The 24,379-nt window shown below is 42.6% G+C and overlaps 2 protein-coding genes across 2 annotated transcripts; both read left to right on the top strand.

The window, feature by feature from the left end:
• Positions 1-1,812: 1,812 nt before the first annotated feature.
• LOC124170402 lies at positions 1,813-2,972 on the top strand. The gene is made up of 5 exons (XM_046549123.1): positions 1,813-1,996; positions 2,079-2,206; positions 2,307-2,481; positions 2,561-2,636; positions 2,713-2,972. The coding sequence occupies exons 1-5, from the start codon at positions 1,813-1,815 to the stop codon at positions 2,810-2,812; spliced, it is 663 nt and encodes a 220-aa protein (XP_046405079.1). The 3' UTR covers positions 2,813-2,972.
• Positions 2,973-20,892: 17,920 nt separating this feature from the next.
• On the top strand, positions 20,893-24,150 carry LOC124170401. The gene has a single exon (XM_046549122.1). It carries the CDS (start codon positions 20,893-20,895, stop codon positions 24,148-24,150), a length of 3,258 nt encoding a protein of 1,085 aa, XP_046405078.1.
• The last annotated feature ends 229 nt before the right edge of the window (positions 24,151-24,379 follow it).

The following is a 24,379-nucleotide window of genomic DNA, read 5'->3' as shown; positions in this document are numbered from 1 at the left end:
TATACGGCACGTACACATAACGATAATTATTCCACGTTTAGTAACATTATTCGGAAATCAAATGCAATCAGTAATTGGTCGTGAAAATGTATTTAAAGTATTTATGAAATTTATTTCCTTTCGCTGTCATTACTTTGCATTTATAACGGAAGGAAACATATTTAAACTGCTTCTATTAATATTTAGTTTTGGATATTCTTAAAAATACTCTCAACTAGAAATAAGGAAGGTGCCATGCGGTCAGCACTTTCGCCGAAGGATTCCCAAGGGTTATTATTCCCTGACTCCACCATCGGCGAACTCACCCACGCAGGTCCCTCTCCTCGACCCTACCAGCGGGGCGCGTACCTCCGAAAAAGTGACCGATCCTACTACATTTTCGAACTCTATCATACTATCCCGTCATCAGAAATTGAATGTTTTCATCGCACTCCGGCAAATCATGCCATCAAGTAGGAACTCGAACGGTGTTTCTGCGATGAAAAATAAGGATTTTGTTAATTTTTCTATAATTCCTCCTGCGTGTTCTGGGCACGAGTATGTACCAGAGTACTGGTGAAATGTAACCTATGCAGCTTAAACTTAGGCGCCTGATGTCAATTCCTTGCGCAGCAGCTTCCCTCTTATAATCTGCCGTGCCGTGCGGCTATCCAAATAAGCTGAATTTTTCCATGAACGTCATCTACTACCAATATTGTATCCTATATATCGGGGAAAACTATGTTAATCACGCGATGGTTCTTTTTTCGCCTTCATGTCGGAGTGGCAGACGCCTAAATGAACGGTCGATTCTGAATTATGAATACAGTACACTGAGCGCTTCCATTTTATTTTACTTGAATTTGAATAAATTAGAATAAGTGTTGAAAATATAAATATGGTTTCACCATACGTATTTCGGATAAATTAGCCATGGAGAAATGAATTATCTTGAATGGAATGTCGTTGAATTTTCGCTGTTAAAAGTTTTATTAATTAAGAATTTCGATATCATTGTAACACTGAGCTGCTTTCATGTGCTTCTCAGTTGAACGAATTTTGATCAAAATAATCTAATCTAATAATACCATATCATGCCAAAAAATTGCAGCTTCACTGAAAAAAGGCAATGACTGCTTAGTATTTGCAGTGGAGGGGGGGGGGAATATATTAAGCGATATTATATTACGTGTATGGATCTCAATTTTAATATTGTTATTTCCTGAAAAACATTGCAAAGCTTTAAGGCAATCAATTCATAATTGCATTAATTCTTTTAAATAAATATCATCATTTTGTATCCATCCCTCCTTTTACAACATTCGTAGGCAATTACAATACCATCGTCTCGGAAGTTTTAGGGGACACTTCAAGCAAATTATTAAATTATTGCGCTTTTATATTTCTTTAAAACGGAAGTTAATATTTAGAAACTACTTTCATTGATTGGAAGTCTCGGAAATTCTTAAAGTATCCATCAACTGTTAATGTATCATTTGTGTAACGGAAATGGAAAGGTTGGGCAAAAAATGTGCATGCTTTCTTCCATTTACATAAACAGTAGAAAATTATTCGATACACTTCCTTTCCACCGTGTGATGAGCATGTACGATTCCAATTGCGTGCTGTATATTCGTGATTTATAAACCCCTGCCAATTATGCCAGAGGTGGATCATACTTCAGCTGTTACGTGGTTGTCAGCCGCCATGACTCCTCCCACGGAAGGCGGGGTTTAGGTGGTGGGAGCTACGAGACACGTCCGTCCGGCGTATAGTGGGAAGGTTTGAAGGTTTAGGAGTGGGGGAAGCGGCGGAGAAGGGGTGCTACGTAGCATGCGAACGTCATCTGCATCTCAGCAAGGACGTTGGAAGGATATCGTGCGCTCCTGTAGAAACCCTGCCGCTGTCCATTACCCGTTGCCGACGATGGAAGGGCCAGTTATGTGCGGACATCAGCTCCTGGGCGACTCCCATATGGTGCGCCTGGGTGCGTATTTGGGGTGGCGGATGGAGGGAGGTAAGTACATACTTATACTATGATGAAGTACCTTTTCCAATAACTTCTCTTCCTGCTCATCACCTGTGATTTCTCACAACAGTTCGCCCTGCCCGCATCGGGTTATGTGTATCGGGGCAGACAGTCCTCCAATTGAGGAGACTCGTGGATGACCACGGTTATTTTGCAAAGCCTGTGATCGTCCTTATCGGGTCGAACGACCTCCGTAATGTAAGTGTTCCTATTTACACTTTTCCGTGAAAGAGAGCGTCAGCGGATTCCAACTCCTCTCTCGCGGAGAATAACGTATTATTTCTCCCCTTTCATCCAGGATTGCGTATATCGAACGTTGAGGGCCGATATACATCGATTAATAATGAAGCTGCGGGTGTTGGCCCCTGCAGTTACCTTCCTGACAATACCTCCAGCGCCAGCTATGTGGCGTAATGTCATATACAGGAGACACGTACTGGCGCTGGGACGGTGGCTACACCGGTATTACAGATGTAAGATATTACACAGTATTCGCACTCACGTATGCTGGATGACGTTAACCGTTCCTCTCATAACTGACTTCCTTTACAGGGGGGATCCGGGTCGTAGATATCACAACTCCTTTTCTTGTCCATCACGGTGGGGTAGACGACACATTTTTTGAGAGGTTGGTATTTCATTCTCATATGCTTTTCCAATGCCCAATGAAGGTTGTTTTCATTTCCTTTCCTTCTTCCGTACAGGTATATGGGTAAAGGTAATCGTCGCCGTCCCGACGGTGTCCACCTTAATCAGAGGGGGATGGAGGTGGTGATGGAATGCTTGGAGAGGAGTGTGTGGTAGGGAGTGCTTGCACGTGTGAATGTGATGCGTGAATGGCTGTGTGTGTCTTTGTGTTTGTCGGTTACAAGTAGGCCTATGTGCCAGTTGAAAAATATTGTCTTTACGTTCGCTGTGCTCTCTCGGCCGGTAAACTTGGGGATATTTTCAACTGGGGCGTGGGGATCCCTTTTCCGTTACGTCTACGTATAAAAAAGGGAAACGCGCCTTGCCAGTTACCTCTCGGGTGGCGTGGAAAAACTGGTATAAACTCATTCAAACTTCAAATGGATGACTTTTAACTTTATCAAAAACATTCTACCCCTGATATTACAAGCACAAATAGGCCCAGTGCAGAAAAGGTGGTAACAATTATTAAATATGAAGTAAGTTGTGTATTAACACTTTCATAGGTCGCAAATTACGTTCATGATTTCAAAATTTAAACAAAACTGTATTAAAACTATGAATTGCAGCTTCACTGGAATTAGGCACTGATTGCTTAATGTCAGAAGTGAAGAGGGCGGAATATTTTAAACGATAGGGGAGACTGGGGCACAGTGGGACAGTTGTAGCATTTTATTTTAAATTTTCCTCAGATTAATTGGTAAACGAAAAATTTTGGTCTCACTGCTTGGAGAATATATTCTAAAACTTATAAAAAAAACCGCAAGTAATACATTTCACTCAAAACAGTTGAAATACTTACGTTTCTTCTTCGATGAAAAATGTCCCACTCTGCCCCAGGCAGGGACAGGCTTGCGTTGGTCAACAAAATACAAATTTTAAATTAATTGAGGGCAAAAAATGAATTTATTTACATTAATAGGTTAAATATATATGCAAGCGTGCATATTTATCAATGAAATTATTATTCAAGATACATGCGCGGATGAAAAATATTAAGTCATGTTATTATCAATTTTAAATCACTGCTTGCAATTATTTTCATCAAAATTTCATTATTTTAATGGCTTAAGTCCTTTGAACTGTGCTTAATGCTCAATTTAGTGATTTTATTCTAAAATTAATGCTTTCTCTTCCATTTCCAATCCCCTTTCGTAGGCCTTTCATATAAAAATCTTAAATTTTCTTGACATTTTAACCACAAATTTCACGAACCTTTCCGTAACACCTGGGAAAAATATTTCTTTTCTGTAAATACCCTCCTTTTCTGTCGCTTTCGCATAATGGAGTACTAATTCCGTAACCCTTTGCATCATCGTTGAGGAATTCCTTTGGACGATAGTGACCAATAACGATGGGGGACAGCTGTCAGTACGCATTTCCTGGTGAGGAGTGACAATCCTGGCACGGAAGCCGCCCTTTATTACAGCGTCGTTGCACCCGTACTTTGCAGTCATGCATCCAGCCACAAGTTAACCGTTTACTTCATTATCATTTCACAGAATTTACTAGTTATGGCGTACTTTATTAAGGAATTTCCCAGGAAATTAATGAAGACATGATGCATTGCTGTTAGTTGGAAAACTTGCCCCTGCTTCATGTTCTCAGGAAACAGAAGTCACTTCCGTTGGAGCACCAAAGGCGGCTGAGCAGCGTACTACACATGCTACGCGGCTCATCTAGACATGGTTTCAAAGGGTATCGGCCACATTAGGGGAGGTTTTATAAGGGCTTAAAATCGGATAACAGTTTCCCCAGTAAATAGAAAAGAAATTCATAACTGCAAGCGACCATGTAGTGAATATGTAACGCTTAAAACAAGTACTCCATCCATTGAACTTTAATTTCATTCTTGGAATTGAATTCCTCGATTCATTATGAGAAAATCAAATTTTGAACGAAGTTCTACCGACAATATTAGCGACAGTAAGCAGTAAATTTATTCATGTTGACTTCAGGGCGGAAATGGGTAAAATCGTTAAAATTGATCGCAGAACTTCGTTTAAAAATTGTTATGGCTGCTTTGAAGATGAACAATGGCATTCATGATTTACATTTTTCGAGAAACGAACAAAAATTTATCTCGCAAAACTACTGCATAAACAATTCGTCACGGCCGGCCCACGAGCCTCTGGGGTTCGTTCACAGACCTGCGATACAGGTACCTGCTCAGCCCTCGGGCGATTCCACCGTAAAACCACCGTGACGCTCCTGCGTTATGGCCTGATTACCTTATATCAAATATCTATGTGGATAATTGTCCAGTAAACGTAAATTGCAGACTTGCAATCGAAGTCCTCGTTTCATTATGAGAATTTCGAAACTTTGAACGACGTTCTAACGTCAATTTCAACCTATGTATGCAAGAACATTTTCCTTATTGACGCTCCGGCGGAACACCATACAAAGGTTGATAGTTACATTAGAATTTTTTTAGTGTAAGCGCTACTCTTAACACGAACAATTCCATCCTTGAGTTATCTTTTTCTAGAAGGGAACGTGAAAATATTTCGCAAAACTCCTAGATTGACAATTTATGAGCGCGGTCGCTTTCCGCTTTGAGAGTCGTTGGGAGACAGGGGTTACGACTTACTTTCTAACCTTTTCGATGTTTATTTTATCTATATAATTATTTCGCTACGATTTCCTATAAATACATATCTTTGTGCATGCTCTTCCTATGTCATGTATTTCTTCTTATCGTCTGTATTTCATCTTCGAATTATTTGGGGACACTTCATGCCAATTATTAAAAAAACCCTGACAAGAATTCGAAGGGTGAAATTCCGCATATTTTCAGTTTACACATACACACTTAAAATTCCACGTGGCGGTAACCCATTTTTCGTCGCAAGCGAAAGGGGTTTTTCCTTTCCGAGGGCTCAAAGTCAACAAAGAGCCGATGGAGTGTTCAATGACCTTGCCGGCGCGGCGCAGGGGTGTCCGTTGGGCCGAGGCGGCCGCCCGCCATTGCAAAATCTCTAACCCGGCGTAGACTGGGGTTTTCCAAGTTTTTGAATGGGGAGGAGGGGTGGTGGGAGATGCTTTCTCTGAGGCGGGTACACCTGCATAGGGAGGTATGCCCTAAACATGAAACACATTGCCGACAAACACATTCCCCAATACTATGTAACCTACTTAATGCAATTACAATATTTAATCACCAACGACATAGCAGCGTAGAGTAATTAATGTCATTCACAGTAACTCAGCAGTAGAACATATTATCAAAGAGTAACTGTTGAAATTCGTCAATTATAAAAAATGGGACTTGAAGCTGGAATTAATTTTTCCTCGTCATAATTCGAATGCGTGGAAAGGAATACAACTTCACCCATTGACAGACGTCCGAGAACCGTTAATACTAACGCAAAGATTTATGCTGATTGGATTATCTAATTCATATTTACGTGTTTCCTCAGATATGTATATGATGACACAATGAATTTGCTAACTCTGTATTTTGTATTTGCAATTTTTTTTATTGAATTGCATCTTGTTGAAATGTCTCCTTCCCTCCGGGCCTCCTCTGTTTACGTGAAACAGCAAAGTGGATAATTGTTCATTGAACCTAAATTTTAATCTTGAAATTGCGTTCCTCCATTCATCATGAGAAATCTTAAATTTTAAACGAAGTTATAACGTCAATATCAGCCCAAGTAACCGTCGAAATTACTCACGTTGACATAAGGACGGAAATTTCTAAAAACCTTATAATTGATCGCAGAACTTCGTTCAAAAATTGTTATCGCTGCTCTGAAGACGAACGATACCATTCTTGTTTCACATTTCTCGAGAAACGAACACAACTTTATTTCGCTAAAGGGATGAATAAACAATAACTGACCGCCGACCCAACCCACACTGCTCGTGTGGTCGTTCACAGTCCCCGTTGACTGGAAGGGCCCGGGGCGATTACTTCCCAAGAGGGAGTAATCCCCGTCCTTAAGGGCCTTCTTTCTTTATGTGAAATAGCTATGTGGCTAATTGTTGATTGAACTTTAATTTCATTCTTGGAATTGAATTCCTCGATTCATCATGACAAATCTCAAATTTTGAACCAAGTTCTACCGACAATATTAGCGACAGTAAGCAGTAAATTTATTCATGTTGACTTCAGGGCGGAAATGGGTAAAATCGTTAAAATTGATCGCAGAACTTCGTTTAAAAATTGTTATGGCTGCTTTGAAGATGAACAATGGCATTCATGATTTACATTTTTCGAGAAACGAACAAAAATTTATCTCGCAAAACTACTGCATAAACAATTCGTCACGGCCGGCCCACGAGCCTCTGGGGTTCGTTCACAGACCTGCGATACAGGTACCTGCTCAGCCCTCGGGCGATTCCACCGTAAAACCACCGTGACGCTCCTGCGTTATGGCCTGATTACCTTATATCAAATATCTATGTGGATAATTGTCCAGTAAACGTAAATTGCAGACTTGCAATCGAAGTCCTCGTTTCATTATGAGAATTTCGAAACTTTGAACGACGTTCTAACGTCAATTTCAACCTATGTATGCAAGAACATTTTCCTTATTGACGCTCCGGCGGAACACCATACAAAGGTTGATAGTTACATTAGAATTTTTTTAGTGTAAGCGCTACTCTTAACACGAACAATTCCATCCTTGAGTTATCTTTTTCTAGAAGGGAACGTGAAAATATTTCGCAAAACTCCTAGATTGACAATTTATGAGCGCGGTCGCTTTCCGCTTTGAGAGTCGTTGGGAGACAGGGGTTACGACTTACTTTCTAACCTTTTCGATGTTTATTTTATCTATATAATTATTTCGCTACGATTTCCTATAAATACATATCTTTGTGCATGCTCTTCCTATGTCATGTATTTCTTCTTATCGTCTGTATTTCATCTTCGAATTATTTGGGGACACTTCATGCCAATTATTAAAAAAACCCTGACAAGAATTCGAAGGGTGAAATTCCGCATATTTTCAGTTTACACATACACATTTAAAATTCCACGTGGCGGTAACCCATTTTTCGTCGCAAGCGAAAGGGGTTTTTCCTTTCCGAGGGCTCAAAGTCAACAAAGAGCCGATGGAGTGTTCAATGACCTTGCCGGCGCGGCGCAGGGGTGTCCGTTGGGCCGAGGCGGCCGCCCGCCATTGCGAAATCTCTAACCCGGCGTAGACTTGGGTTTTCCAAGTTTTTGAATGGGGAGGAGGGGTGGTGGGAGATGCTTTCTCTGAGGCGGGTACACCTGCATAGGGAGGTATGCCCTAAACATGAACCACATTGCCGACAAACACATTCCCCAATACTATGTAACCTACTTAATGCAATTACAATATTTAATCACCAACGACATAGCAGCGTAGAGTAATTAATGTCATTCACAGTAACTCAGCAGTAGAACATATTATCAAAGAGTAACTGTTGAAATTCGTCAATTATAAAAAATGGGACTTGAAGCTGGAATTAATTTTTCCTCGTCATAATTCGAATGCGTGGAAAGGAATACAACTTCACCCATTGACAGACGTCCGAGAACCGTTAATACTAACGCAAAGATTTATGCTGATTGGATTATCTAATTCATATTTACGTGTTTCCTCAGATATGTATATGATGACACAATGAATTTGCTAACTCTGTATTTTGTATTTGCAATTTTTTTTATTGAATTGCATCTTGTTGAAATGTCTCCTTCCCTCCGGGCCTCCTCTGTTTACGTGAAACAGCAAAGTGGATAATTGTTCATTGAACCTAAATTTTAATCTTGAAATTGCGTTCCTCCATTCATCATGAGAAATCTTAAATTTTAAACGAAGTTATAACGTCAATATCAGCCCAAGTAACCGTCGAAATTACTCACGTTGACATAAGGACGGAAATTTCTAAAAACCTTATAATTGATCGCAGAACTTCGTTCAAAAATTGTTATCGCTGCTCTGAAGACGAACGATACCATTCTTGTTTCACATTTCTCGAGAAACGAACACAACTTTATTTCGCTATAGGGATGAATAAACAATAACTGACCGCCGACCCAACCCACACTGCTCGTGTGGTCGTTCTCAAAACTCCTGGATTGACAATTTTTGAACGCGGACGCTTACCGCTTTCAGTCTTTGGGAGACAGGGGTTACGAATTACTTTCTAACCTTTTCGATGTTTATTTTATCTATATAATTATTTCGCTATTTAAAGTATTACTTAAATTCGTTTCCTTTCGCTGTACATTACCTGGGATTTAGAACGGAAGGAAACATATTTAAACTGCTTCTCTTAATTTTGATTTTCGGATATTCTTAAAAATACTCTCAACTAGAAATATTGAAGGTGCCATGCGGTCAGCACTTTCGCCGAAGGATTCCCGAGGGTTATTGTACCCGGACTCTAACATCGACGAACTCACCAACGCAGGTCCCTCTCCTCGGCCCTACCAGCGGGGCGCGTACCTCCCAAAAAGTGACCGATCCTACTACAATTTGGAACTCTATCAACCTATCCCGTCATCAGAAATTGATTGTTTTCATCGCACTCCGGCAAATCATGCCATCAAGTAGGAACTCGAACGGTGTTTCTGCGATGAAAAATAAGGATTTTGTTAATTTTGCAATAATTCCTCCTGCGTGTACTGGACACGACTATCTACCATCGTACTGGTGAAATGAAACCTATGAAGTTTAAACTTAGGCGCCTGATGTCAATTCCTTGCGCAGCAGCTTACCTCTTATAATCTGCCGTGCCGTGCGGCTATCCAAATAAGCTGAATTTTTCCATGAACGTCATCTACTATCGATATTGTATCCTATACTTCGGGGAAAATTATGTTAATCACGCGATGGTTCTTTCTTCGCCTTCATGTCGGAGTCGCAGACGCCTAAATGAACGATCGATTTTGAATTATGATTACAGTACACTGGGCGCTTCCATTTTATTTTAGCTGAATTTGAATAAATTGGAATAAGTGTTGAAAATATAAATATGGTTTCACCATACGTAACATCATTTTGTATCCATTCCTCGTTTTAAAACATTCGTAGACAATTGCATTACGATAATGTTACATTCAAAGACAGCGAACGATGTCGCGTTGACGTCGCGTTGGCTAGGATTGGTTGGCTGTAGCGAGGTAGGGCGTGGAATGGGTGCTTTTCAACACGCAGGGGGGGGGGGAAGGTGTTGAGGGTGGCAAGTGAGAGCAGGGCGTCACTTCCAAATCAGTACTCGAGAGAAACGCATCCTTTGTGCCAGTGTCCTCTCATTTGCATTGAGTGAAGTGAACTTATCTGTGGGGTAAATACCTGCAGTTGCCTTTTCCAGGAACTTCGCGCAGATTCTTCCGTGTGAGAAGGGACGTGTCTTGGGGCTGTAAATCACCGCACTGATTTCTGGTTAGTACAACGATTTCTCTCTATTTTGTTATTGCGGTGGATGCCACGTTACGTTTGGCGAAGAAATTATACTTCCTCCGATGTCGCCCGCGATTCCGAGATATGTACTTAACTGTGGAAATTCTTTTCAACTTTATGTAGTTCAACGTTGTGAAATCGATTACTGATTATTGACCCGTTTCCAATATCATTCATTGACTATAAATACTAACAACAACAATGTCCATCACACTCAAAATGACAGTAGTTAATTTTCATAACCGTTTTCTTTATTTCGTCAAACTTTGAGGCATACAAGGTCTATCGCAAAGGTATTTTCTCATATCTGATGACTAGAATGATTAATTGGTGATAGTTGGTGCATTGTCTTCTTTTAGTATTCCTGACCTTGCACTGAGGCCGTTTATATAGGTCACATCATAGCGTATGTTATCAATAAAAACATTCGTTGAAATTGTGAGAGTCACAATTTGGGAATATAGCACGGGATATTTTGTGATCTCCCATCCTTGCATTCTAGCAACTCACCGATTTACACGACAAAAATTTGACTGCACTTTCGTACGCTTGTCACATCGCGCAATTTCGTTCCCTCGGTCACACTGGTATATTCATTTACGTCAAAAAATATCATTAACCTAAACCGCGTCATTTACTTTTTAAAACTTCTTTCATCAAACTCAGCTGAATTTTTGTCCCGTTATATCCTCGCAGTGACCGGCACACTATTAACAACTTGTCAATAGTTAGTCCTTGCTTTCCATATACAGATGAAAGTCCTCATGGAATACATAGATGCAAATGGCGCAAACAGTTACCCCTGCTTTATAACGTGTTCAACCTATTTTAATGATATGAAAAAATTAGGAGTATATGACTAATTACAGGTCACCACGTACATTTTTTTTCGGCGTGTTCGGCATAGAGATTTCAAAATCGATAAACTTTTCTTTTTGGAAATGAAATATAAAGATATTTAAAAAACTATAAATCGTGTTGCAATATTTTTTGGCGAGCACATACTCTTTCATGCGCTCTAAGTGTACATTTTCTTCTCAAATATCATAGCGCAATTTTCCCCACCTTATCCTGCTACACAGTTTCACAGTATCGTTTCATTTGCGTTCATTTCTCCCCCTCCACGTTATTGTTTACGTTTTGTGAAAACATATACTTCCAAGAAATTTTATAACGCCTACTTAAAAGTATAACCTTTAATACTTAAATGTCATAAACGTTGTTTCAGTCTTGAATTGATTTCTTCGATTAATCATGAGAATTTTCAAATTTTGAACGGAGTTCTAGCGTCAATATCAGCAGATATTAGCATCGAAAAGGTTCTTGTCGACGTCGGGGCGAAAATCCTTAAAAACGTAACAATTGATCGCAGATTTACAGTTTAAACTTGTAACCCCTGCTGTGAAGACGAACAATTCAATTCTTGATTAATATATTTCGAGAAATGAACAAATATTTATTTTTCAAAACGGCTGGATTAACAATTATTGACCACTGACCCGCGCTGCTCGCGTGGGCGTTCGGACACCCGTCTAATAGCAGGGCCCTCCGTCATTCGTTCCTCCTTCCTTCGCTTGAAAAAGGTATGTGGGTAATTGTTGTCTGACCGTAAATTTTGTTCTTGAAATTGAATTCTTCGTTTCGTTATGACAATTTTCAAATTTAAAAGAATTTCTAGCGTCAATATCAACTGATATAAGCAGCAAAAATGCTCTTGTTGTTGTCGGGCCGTAAATCCTTAAAAACTTGAAAATAAATCGCAGAATTTTAGTTAAAACTTGTAACCGCTGCTCTGAAGACGATTGCAGAAGTGAATGTAGCGCATACCTGTTGTAATCAACATTGCATTAGAAAATGTTTTCTTCCAATAAACACCATCACGCGTTAGCTGTATATGCAAATAACAACTCCGTTGAAAAGAACGGTAAATCTACCCTCGAAATTTGGACGTGTAATTAAAATGGAATAAATGTTTCATTAGTTCCCCATCCATATCTTAAGTAACAAATACTTTAGCACAAAGTAAAAATTCAAATTGTATTGGTTGACCGCACGTAAGGAAGGTGTTTTGCCTAACCGACGGTCCATGCCGTGGACTATCATCGTTGAATTTGTCCATCACTTAGTCTTAAGTTCATTGCGCAGGAAAACGGAAAACATTGTCACCAACTGCCATCATTTCACTTTCTAAGAAAGCGTTGTACGGTACATTGACGTATATATTCACCGTTTTCATGTTCAACGCAAGTTCCTCGCTCTTAGTGCATTTCTGTGACTTATTTATCATGACCGTTTCACCCTTCCTACAGCTGAGGCGCGCATTACAAACTACAGTGAGAGACATTCCTTTTATTGCATGTTCACATTTTGAAAGAATGGCTCTGCTCTCCCGTCTTTAACTTATATCGTAGTCATTCGTTTATGTAGTTTGACTAAGCGATGCTATTTACAGCTACTTGCGCGAGAATTTTCTTCTCTTTGATTATTTTCGATTTTAATGAGTTGACGACCAAACTTAGGTTTCTCTAGTCAATCAAAAGTACAACGACCTACTTCACGTGCAAACCATACTGATGACTAGCGACACTGAGACTATGATGACAGTGGTATTTGCATGGCAGAAAAGTGTTTTGTAAAAATAACGGATACAGTTCAATACGATAGTGAGTTCGGTAACTTTCATCGAAGGTATGATTCCTTTTACGAAGGTGATTGCTGGTTTGGTTTTTATTGTCAAACTCTGTATTGTTATGGATACATTCGGTTTGATGGAATTCATAGCTTCGTAACTTATCGAAGGGTCTGTCGTTCCTCTTCTCTTCATACTGACGTCGGGGCGAAAATCCTTAAATACGTTAAAATTGATCGCAGAATTTCAGTTAAAAATTCTAACCGCTGTTCTGAAGACGAACAATTCAAAACTTGATTCATATTTTTCGAGAAACGAACAAAATTTTATTTTGCAAAACGTCTGAATGAAGAATTATGGATCGCTGACACACGATTCTCGCGTGGTCTTTCGGAGACCCGGCTAATTGTCGGGCCCTCGGGCGTTTGTACCCCAAGAGGCGAAAAAATCCCCTTGCCTTCGGTCCTCCTTCGTTCACTTGAATTAGGTATGTGGGTATGAAAGGCAACGGGAAGCCTTCGTCAGTAACTAAATTTAGTGGGCGGAAAGACGCAGCTCTAAGAAATGGCAGATATATATTTACTGATTTAGAGTAAAAATACTGCAAAACAATAGCTGCAAATTAATTTGACCTAATTGACAATGTTTCTGTGATACGACTGTTATGATATACCATGAAAATTTTATTCCGTTACTAGATTACACGTGTTACAAGACAGCGCTGCATACCAAAGAGCAAAGTCATTGCCGAGGGAGGGGAGGGGGTGGAGGGGAAGTCTCCAGTAAGTGGTGCGGGCCGTACTTCAGCGGCGCCGCGGTGCGGGGTGGCGCCCTTGTTGCACACGTGTGGCACACTTGTTATTCACATTCATTTACCAATGGCGTATAAATGAATAGGCAGTGCATCCATGTGGATATGGATATTTTAACGTAACCAATCGTCGTAATTGATATCATTTCGGATATCCATTACGTATTACAGCGAATTTGAATTAACATTGTCAGGTCCCTTTAGTTAAAGAGTTACTGCAGAAAGAGATACAATCCGGATTCCGTACATTCCTTTCCTTTTCGCGAGAGTACATTCATATTCATTCAACTAACCTGCACGGTGGTTAATTTATAATTATATTCAATTAACGCATCCCAATTACTTTCATTGTAAGAAATACTGAATCACAATTACTTTCCTTGAAAGGGGTATTCATCGAAATTAACCATTGGCGAATGATATTGCTACTTGGCATAACATCCCTTCACATTTACGCTCGAATTTTATTTGAAATTCTACTCCTCTTCTGTCCCGACTGCCTAAGTTACGAGGGTAACCGAAGGAAGGCCACTTCCGTCGGTGGTCGGGGTGGAGCGGTCGGCTGTTGAGCTCTGCAGCGTGGAGAGGGATGTTTTGAGCACGAGTGGTGGGGCCAGTGGTTATGTTTGCCTGACAAAAGTGAGCTTACTTGTGAGGCGATATATGCGGTTGACTGCTCCGGGGACATATAGCAGCATCTTCCGTATGAGGGGGGGAGTTTTTCGGGGGTACGAATCACCACATTCAATGTCAGGTGAACTTGTGAATTCTCATAACGATTATTATTTTCAATGTCACCTTATCCCCCGTGCTCGAATGTCATCTCATCTAATACCACGGGCTATTCCGTCATAGTTGCCTGAGGTCTCGTTCACCTACTCATTAAGTTTGTCTGTGTGGATATGTTATTTATGAAGAAGGTAAAAGTTACCGCTTACCTCACTTCACATTTGAATCTACGCATGAGAGCTTACTTCATGTGAACAAAATAGCATTTACGAGCTATATCAATTTATCAGTGTCCGGCGTGTTTTCTAGAAATGTTTAATATCCATGAGAATAACCTTAACTCATAAACTGACACACAATGTCATTTACTTAAGTATCGACTCGTTCTCCACCCGCACTGTCATTATCAAGGTACGAATTTGGCCTTACATGCATAGGCGGATCCAGGGGGGGGGGCACGGGGGCACGTGCCCCCCCAGACCCTTAAAAATATGATAGATTTTTAATACGGTCCCATTATAATTTCGTTCGTTTTGTATAACAAGGTATCCTTGTGCCCCCCCCTGAACAAAATCCTGGATACAGCCTTGCTTGTGCCCCTCCCAGAAAGAAATCCTGGATCCGCCCCTGCTTACATGTTCCATATATACCTTCAAGTAAGAGAAGGGTGTGGTGGAAAGGATGAAAAGGGAGTGGGAGAGACAGTTTCAATAAAAACTTGGGTAATAGGTAAGGAGGGGGGACGAGGGATTACGTAAATGCGATTATTCCTACCCTTTCCTTCAAACACATTCGCTATTACCCACCTTTTTAGTCAAAGTGTCTCCCCCACTCCCTTTTCATCCATTCCACCCCACCCTTCCCTTGCTGGACGGTGTATGCGTAGAACGAGGAATGCCAATTTTCTACCGTGATAATGAGATTACGTGTCGAAACCGGGTCGGTACTTAAGTAATTAGAAATGTGTGGAAGTTAAATATTTACTTTACTCTCATCACTATCCATTTGCATATTTAACTCTCTCTCCAAAAAAACATACCGCGATTAATCGAAATACATGTTTAAAACCGAAAATTCATACCGAACATCTTTCGAATGGAATTCCCATATCATTCATCCGATATTCTTGCAGTGTTACGAGCGTGTCACTACCCTTAAGCCCGTGTGACACTTCCCAATGTATTGCCCAATATATCGGCGCGAAATATTGGTTTAAATATTGGGCCTTACGCATCGTACGACACGTAACAATATTTACACCAATATTGGCCGTTCAAGTGTTCTAATATCCCGCTAGAGAACGCCACATAACCCAAAATGACAAAAGAGCATCTGAAAACGCAGATTGATTGCAAATGAGGTACAGAATGGGAGGTGGCATAATAATTGTAAAATTAATAACTATTTCGAGGGGTTGCAAAGATTTTCTCGAAATTTCATTCGGGTGAGTTCCTTGAATGATTACAGATAGGCAATATTGTGATCCCATACGTGAGCCAAGATAACGTAGCGGCTCGTTTTGGCTGCAATGAGTTCATCGAATAAACAGAGATTGTGTCATTAATTGGGACTTTCACCCGACATTTTTGCTCTCAAATCATGAAATATAGTTTAATAAATGTAAATTAAACCAAATGTCGACGCAATCGAGGAGAAACACGACGTTTTTATTCATTAAATATCCGAAATGTAATTTCCGAATTACCGACTTTACATAGTTGATGTTCGTGAATTTATGTTCTCTCAAAGTACATATTAATTATTTGAGCTATTTCATGGGTTGCTATGCTTCCAAAGTTTTTATCTATTATATTAAAATTCCGAGGTGGATGCCAATGGCAAGATGGACGCCGTGCGCTCATATCATTCAAGCAAATTAGAACAGGCCTGAAATTTCATTCGAATGCAGGAATTTTCCGTTATACACGGTTAATGATGGTCATTCGAATGATCCTTCACGTGTAAAGCGGCCTTAATAGCCAAACCGAATGCTTTGCCAAGAGCTTCTAGTTTTGGGCACTAGTAGTCGAGAAGACTGATTTCTGATTGGAGATTGGCCGCGAGAAAATAGAACCTGTTCTAAATTCCAGATTGGGCAATAAATAGTGTCCCATATTGTGAAATGGATATTGGGATAGGAATTGGTGTGTGTCAGTGGGTCCACAATCCAATTGGCCAATAAATTGGGAAGTGTCATACGGGCTTCAGCGTTATTACAATATGCACCTCGCGCAATGAATTTATTAATACCTATCAGTGTCGCTTCCCGAATGCATAACGTACTACATGAAGCGTTACTCATCATCATCCTGAATTTTAGCGTTTAGAAATGTGTTTACGAAGGAAATTACTTCATTTATCCATATAGTCCAGGAAAGAAAGGTCAAAATGTGCAAAACGTAGTAATTTCCGAATTTTTTACTATTGAGCAAAATGAATGTTATGCTAAAATTCGTTACCCAAACATTTATTCTTTTTTCTAGTGCGCTTCACTTACTTAGATCAAAAGTGCATTTTCTACGCAATTACATAACATCCGTTCTTTTTTTAACATCAAAAATTTTCAAAATTAAGTAATTTAAATTAATAACACTATCATTCGTTGATAGCTACTTCATTTAGGGAAATTTAAGGGAACACGATCAATTGTAGCTACGGTGTTAGTTATGTTGTTCTTATCACTGATGTTTTCGTAGAAAAAGTAGGGACAGAACTCTTTTTTGTAATGACTTGCTTACATTATCATCGTTCAGATCATTAAGATCGTTTGGAAGTATCTTAAAATAGATTCTTAAAAAAATGAAATTATTGGTACTTAATTTTTAAGCGAAAATTCCAGTCTTCGTCACTCGATATGATTTTCTAGAATTTAGTCTTTCAAAACAAAAGCTTTACATTGAGATGGCGTCTCTCGGTTCGTTTTCGTTGTCAAAGGATATCAAACAATTACATTCCTAAGGTTTCCTTCGCGTATGACCTACATTTTCTAAAATTTGTAGTTCCGCGCCCTTCCAAATGATTTATATTTCGATCCTTGGTCTACTCCCTACCTGCTGTTAACATTTCCAGTAAATCCATTCGCTTATAAGAATTTGCTAGACAAACACCTTCCTTCATTTCCTGGACTAGTACCTCGAAACGGAACACTGCCGTTCATTGCTCTCCAAAATGACACATGACGTTGCCTCTATAGGGGGATATCGTATTGCTACCCTTCCTCGTAAAGCAAATGACATCACTGTCGCTGACTTCCATCGAATTTGCAATCTATTCATATCCAGTTGATTATTTTAGTTGTAGGGAAATCATTGACGCCAACTGAATTCCCTTAGGTGTGTCCTTGTCGCGTAATGATCATTTTCCTTTCCCATTTCTTTCCTGTAACTTGTGATTACTGTTACTGTACACGACAAAAAATTAACATTCATTTCAATTCCATTTTCTTTACATCTTATACGTCGTCACACAGATATGTATTCACTTCTTCACGTTCTACAAGAGCTGATTCTTTGACGTGCATGTCTCTCACATAAATATCACGCTCCTTCCATTTTTTACGGTGTGCCCTTAATACACTCAAAACTGGGACATTCCTGTCCATGCCTGCTCATGTTGTATTATTCAGACCTTCACCTTCCCTTCTTCAATTGTCATCGTACTGATGAAGCACTTGCGTTATGCTAATGACAAACACCTGAGAAATATTGCCTAACATTTTGATCATCGGCTGCATTGTTACTCATTTACCTTCCTTTCTCCCTATATCCTTGTAAGTGCCCTTACTTTTATTCGGATGTGTCGTTCAGTCTCCAAGGCGTTTCCCTCCATTCCCGTTATTTCCCTACGCTCTGACTACATTGACGATTACGTTTCTTCGTACATTCCATTGTTTCATTTTTCGCTTTTCCTTACACTTTGAATCATTCATTCACGCAGTAGCTCACCTCTACCCCTTCACCAACGTATCAATGTCGCCAAATTCACTTATCTGTGCCGTGTACAAACGTATTTTCTCTGTTAAAACTTTCATATTGAGATAATTACATTTTCCAACAGGTTTTCCAAATGAAAACATACCTCATTACCTTCTTTGATCGGAATACGCCACAAGGTCTTCATGCATGCACTTCATAACGTTTCCCTTTCTTTTCTGAGTTCTTGTATTAAAGTTTATTCCAGCTATTATTTCCACTTCAGCTATGGCCACTGGAGTACATTGCATTATTCGTACAAATTCAGTTATTGACGTGAATAGCTAACGCTGATCGGTTTTTCGCAGTACTTTTAACGAACTCAGTTCCTATCCAGTACTTCAATATTTGTTTCACTGTGATATTGCAATAATCATTTACAGGTTATACCGAGGACTCCCTATCCAGGTGTTTGAATTTCCTTACATCCAACAGTCTCTTCCAATAAGTGAGTATAAACACAATCTGCCTCTGATACTTTTTTCACCTTCCGCGATGCATACGCGCTCTAGGGGGTTCTCCTGCGTTGCTGCGGGGTCTATCCATCAGGGCAACTACGACCTTTTCGGTTGGAGTGCAGGTTCACAATGTGTAGTGAACTCCTCCTGCGCGGCAGTTTGGGGCTTCATCGACGGAAAATTCAATACGGACGTAATAAATTCACTCCTTTTCTGCGGAAACCGGATATATAGAACTTTGCGAGATGATTCAATTGGGGGCGTAGAACGTTACCTTTTCCCGGAAGAATTACCCCAGGTGTTAAAGGTAATGGGAAACGTAGTCCACATCGCCGTATCAGACGTGCACTACGGCATTTATCCGCTCACTATCTCAGATGTCGAGGAATACGTCAGGTCACTATCACATGTCCTTGAGAACCTCCTATCACAAACCCAAAATGACATTGCTTTCATTTTCACCGGTCGTCTCCGTTCAGTTAGCTTTTGGCGCCGATGTGGCAACATTTACTTATTCGACTCTCATGCTGTGGACTACGACTACCGAACCTGTGGCGACGGTAGGGCCAGCTTGTTTAAATGCCACACGTACGCATCTCTGGCCTCTATGCTTCTTTCATCTAACAATTACAGCCCTGATCAAAACCAATACACCATTACACGGCTCATTTTCACACGCCCAGCGGACGTTTCCTCTTCTGCAGCATGTAGCCAAAGGACGATCGCCGCTACGGAAATTACAGGTATTCATTCACGGAGCAGCATCACTCAGGATCCCAAACTGCTTCACATGAAACCTGTTGTCGTATTATTTACATTAGATAATCCACTCACTGCTCCTCCCGTGACCGGAAAAGGAAAGGGTCGCCCCAAGAAGGTCAAACGCGGAAGACCGAAGGTACTGGATACCACGAGAGACGAGCAGGTAGCGGCCGCAAAAAAAAATATGCAACAAAGAGACCAGACGTTAACCTGGGCTCAGTTCGTCGCTACAGCCAAGACAATCCAGAAGTGAATAGGGAAGCCGTGAGGAGGTACGCCGCCGATCACCCGGAGGTTCACAGGGAAGCCGTGCAAAAGTACGCTACCGAGCACCCGGAGGTTAACAGGGAAGCCGTAAGGAAATACGCAACGACGCATCCGAGGGTTCAAACGATTGCTATCAGTCGATTGCAGGAGATCGATCCAGAGGCATCGCGGCAGACGTCGGTGAGGTACAGGTTGCGTAATCCGGATTTACAGACCATGAGGCACATTCCCGCTGCTCTCGGAAAAAAGATAGTTAGCAATGGCCCCATGGCCTATTGGAATGGAGCGGCTCTGGACGACGTCGCGCCTTTCAAGTTGAAGAGGGTATCGCTTTGGGAAGAAGGCGTGCATCGATGCTCTCACTGTGGCGCTAGGCTTTTCGACGAGGAGAAGGAACGTAGAAAGTGGTGCTGCGGGGAGGGATCGTTTAATGTGCAGCGGCTGCCTTCCCTAGACGCACCGTTTTATTCCAATAGAGCATTCTTGGGTAGATCGCGAGCGTACAACGACCTGTTCGCCTTCTGCGCGCTAGAGGTCAGTGGTGGGTACAGGCACCCAAGTGGGCTGTCATTTTTTAAGATAGAAGGTAGGATGTACCATCATGTGCACGCTCTGGAAGCTCGAGGGCAAAGGTTCACCACGAGAGGAGGTAATACTCAGTTCGTGAACCGCTGTCGCCTTTACATAGACGACGGCGAAGAACGAAGAAACATAGCGCTGGGAAGAACGCTCAGCACGGACGTCATTGAAGAAATTGACTGTTACATCACAAGTGTGAATCCGTTCATCGAGGAATTCCGTCGCCTGAGTGCGGAGCCATCAATCGACGCGCACCTCACTTTCGAAGTGACGAGCAGATCCACTCACGGTCCGAGACTTGGAGATAGACAAACTGGTATCGAGGTGCACGCCGCCATGAGCACGGAGGACGCAGCATACGATCCTAGGAAATTGACAATATGGAAGAGGAGTGACCGAAGACCGTCCTCAATAGACCTCTTGAGTCCTCTTATGGAGCCGTTCCAATATCCGTTGCTCTACCCCCACGGTAATTTGGGTTGGCACGTGGGAATGAAGGATAACCAAGGAAGAAAGCTCACGCAGTTCAACTACGCAAGATGCCTACTGCTGTCCGAATGCCGATTTTCCCACTTGGGGCGTTTATAGCAGGCGTGGCAAGTGGAAATGTTCGCCCGGTACGAAGAAGAGCGGCTACGTTTCATCCGCTATTCCCAGATGCGATCCTCCTCCGCAACCGCCACGCGGATCGCACCTCTGGACGAACTGATAGACGTAGGAAGACAGGAACAAGGACAGGTTCGACGAGATATCGAGGGTGACGAAACAGTTCAAGGAGAAGGTGGCGTGCGTCCGGGGAAAGTTTACCTTCCGAGCACGTTCACCGGAGGACCCCGGTACATGAAGGTCCACTACGAGAACGCCATGGCTCTAGTATCGCGGTTGGGAGCGCCGACGTACTTTCTCACGTTTACCTATAGCGCTCACTGGGAGGAAAATAGTAAGGCGTGCCCCCACGGAAGCAAGCGCAGTGATCCTTCCACAGCCTGCAGGATATTTAGCATAAAGCTCGGGGAATTGATAAGGGACTTGCGTAGCGGAGCATTTTTTGGGCGCCCCGCCTACTTCGTCTACGTCATCGAAATGCAAATGCGGGGATTGCCTCACGCGCACATAGTTTTCAAGGTACACGGAGGGGAACCGGTACAAGCGGCAGAAATCGACGAGGTAATTCGCGCAGACATTCCATCCGACTACGAGGCCGGTGGACGACTTAGGAAATTAGTATTGCAACACATGATCCACGGCCCGTGCGGTACCGACTACCGCACCGACTTTCCATGTTGGGATGACGCGAAAGGTTGTTGCGGTAAATTCTATCCCAAACCGTCTTGCGAAACAACCCACGTGGACGAAAGAGGTTTCGTTCAGTATAGGCGCAATTATTCGAATCGGGGGATTATCACCACGCGACGCAGGGAAATTACAGTGCACGACGGATGGGTGGTCCCGTACAACGCCGCGTTGATGTTGAAGTACGAGGCGCACATAAACTTAGAACTTGCATCCACTCGCCGCGTAGTTAAATATTTGTTTAAATACCTAATGAAGGGTGGCTCACTGCAAAACGTCACCGTGACCCCGATAGGATTGCAAGAGAACGAGGTCGAGCAGTATGCCACAAAGCGCATGATAGGCGCCAGCGACGCCTGCTGGCGTTTGCTTGAGTTCCCCATTTCTAAATTGGAGCCCACCGTGGAATGCCTTCCCGTCCACTTGGAAGGGAAACAACAAGTCATATACAGGCCTCGCGAGAGTAATTTGACAGAAATCGCGTCTTCCGCCTCTTCCAAATTAATGATTTACTTCGACCGTCCGCGAGACCCCATTTTTGACGACTTGACGTACCAGAGTTTTTACGAGACGTGCATAGTCCACTCCCGTTCTCCGCGTACTGACGTCTTTTTCGAGCACCCGGACGGCGTGCATTACGTTACCGCTCGCAAGCGCGGGGAAAAAGTCTGTAGGTTGCTTTGGATTTCACCTAACCGAGGCGAACAGTATTACTTAAGGATCCTTCTCATGACCACTCCTTGCCGTGGTTACGCCGACCTTTTGTCCCGCGGGGTAGGTCATTGCCGCACGTTTCAGGAAGTCGCGCGTACTTTAGGCTTGATCGAGGACGAGGAGGAATTCAGCGATGCCATGAAAGAGGCCTCGGCGTTCATGCTTGCAAATGCATTGCGGTCATTCTTCGTTCTTCTCTGCAATGTAGGCGCACCAGCGGCCATCCTTTGGGAGAAATTTAAGGATGCCCTGAGTGAGGATCATTTAGACCGGCATCCCGAAAACCCCGAGGTAGCGTACCGATTAACTCTTTTAGCTATCGATAGGAGCCTCAGGCGTCAGGGTTCTTGTCTCACCGATCACGGGCTTCCGCACGTCGACGACGACACTACCGAATTGAGTAGAGAGCAGGTTCGTTACGGAAGGGAACAGTTGAGGTCTTTCGTGGAGGAGTGGGAGCCAAGGCTTTCCGAGGACCAGAAACGTGCTTTCTCCCACGTCAAAACCCTCATCCAGGATGAAATAAGAGGGGATAGAATATTGTTCCTCGACGGGCCGGGCGGCTATGGAAAAACCGCACTCATCAGCGTCATTCTAGCGTACGCGCGCGGACACGGATTTGTTGCTTTGGCAGTTGCCAGCTCGGGGATCGCGGCGTCCAACATGGAAGGAGGGACTACGGCCCACAGCATGTTCCGCCTCCCCCTCGATTTAGGGGACGGAACTGGATATTGGAACGTGAGCAACGGTTCGCAGCGGGCTCAACTCGTGAGAGAAGCAAAAATCATTATCTTCGACGAGGCACCGATGGCTCATCACTTTTTGTTTCAAATTATAGATAGGTCACTTAGGGATCTTATGGATAATGATTTGCCGTTCGGAGGAAAGATATTCGTCTGTTCCGGTGACTTTAGGCAAATCCCACCCGTCGTGGAAAAAGCGCGCACCCCCGCAGATGTAGCGCGTGTTTCCCTGCGGTCGTCACCGATGTGGAGGATCTTCAAGGTATTTTCCTTGACAACGCCACAACGAACGAGTAACTGCAAGGATTACTCCGACTTCCTCCTCCAGGTTGGCAACGGCACCATCGACTCCATCCCCTTCGGCGAGGGACGGCTACAAGAGACGCTGATACCACTTCGAGGACTAAGGGCTGTGACATCTCTGCGGCAACTTATCGACGAGGTCTTTCCACCCTGCGTTCTGAGCCAACCCGAGCTCTGCGCAAAGAGAGCGATTCTTTCCACGTTGAATGTAAACGTCAAGGAAATAAATGAGTTAGTTCTCGACTCTTACGAAGGATGCCTGCATGAGCTGAGGAGCGCCGACAGCGTCTACAAAGAAGACGACGAGGGACTCGATGTGGACATCCAACTGTTGAACAAGGCATCCGGAAAAGGCATTCCGGACCACGTTTTGCGCCTCAAGGTCGGATCGGTATGCCTAATCATCAGGAATTTGAATATTGCAGACGGACTGGTGAATGGGACCAAAGTCATCGTGACTGCTATTACACGCCGCCTCGTCACGGTCCGAATTCCCGGGAAGACACACCTCATCGGCATACCCCGGATCAGTTTCATATTCCCATTCACCGAAGGTTCTCCGCTTAAAATACTCCGCCGCCAGTTCCCCTTGGCCTTAGCATACTCCATGACAGGACATAAGAGCCAGGGCCAGACTATAGAGTACGTCGGAGTGGACCTCAGAACCGACTGTTTCACTCACGGTCTACTCTACGTTTTATTGAGCCGCGTGAGAAGGCCGGAAGACATAATCGTACTCGTTCCGCCGAAGAAACTCATCGATGGGATACCTTACGCCAAAAACGTGGTTTTCCCAGAGCTTTTACTATGAGGAATTGTTCATTGATTTCACACGTCTCTTTGAGATGACCCCAAGCGTGCCTTGCATCGTCAGCGGTATATACCATTAGGGAGACTAGGTGCCGTGTCTACAGGCCGGTCTCCGGATTTGTAGAGTAGGGAGAAGGCTACCTTGGGTGTTTCCACCGCATGGAGAGTACATTTCCGCAAAGACATACAATCGCCTGCTTAATGGGAAGTCACCGAATCCATAATCGTCG

This window comes from Ischnura elegans, chromosome 13 (genome assembly GCF_921293095.1).
Source record: "Ischnura elegans chromosome 13, ioIscEleg1.1, whole genome shotgun sequence".
NCBI classification, from domain to species: Eukaryota; Metazoa; Arthropoda; class Insecta; order Odonata; family Coenagrionidae; genus Ischnura; species Ischnura elegans.
Note: the sequence above shows the minus strand (reverse complement) of the source record. Positions and strands in the feature narration are given on the sequence as shown.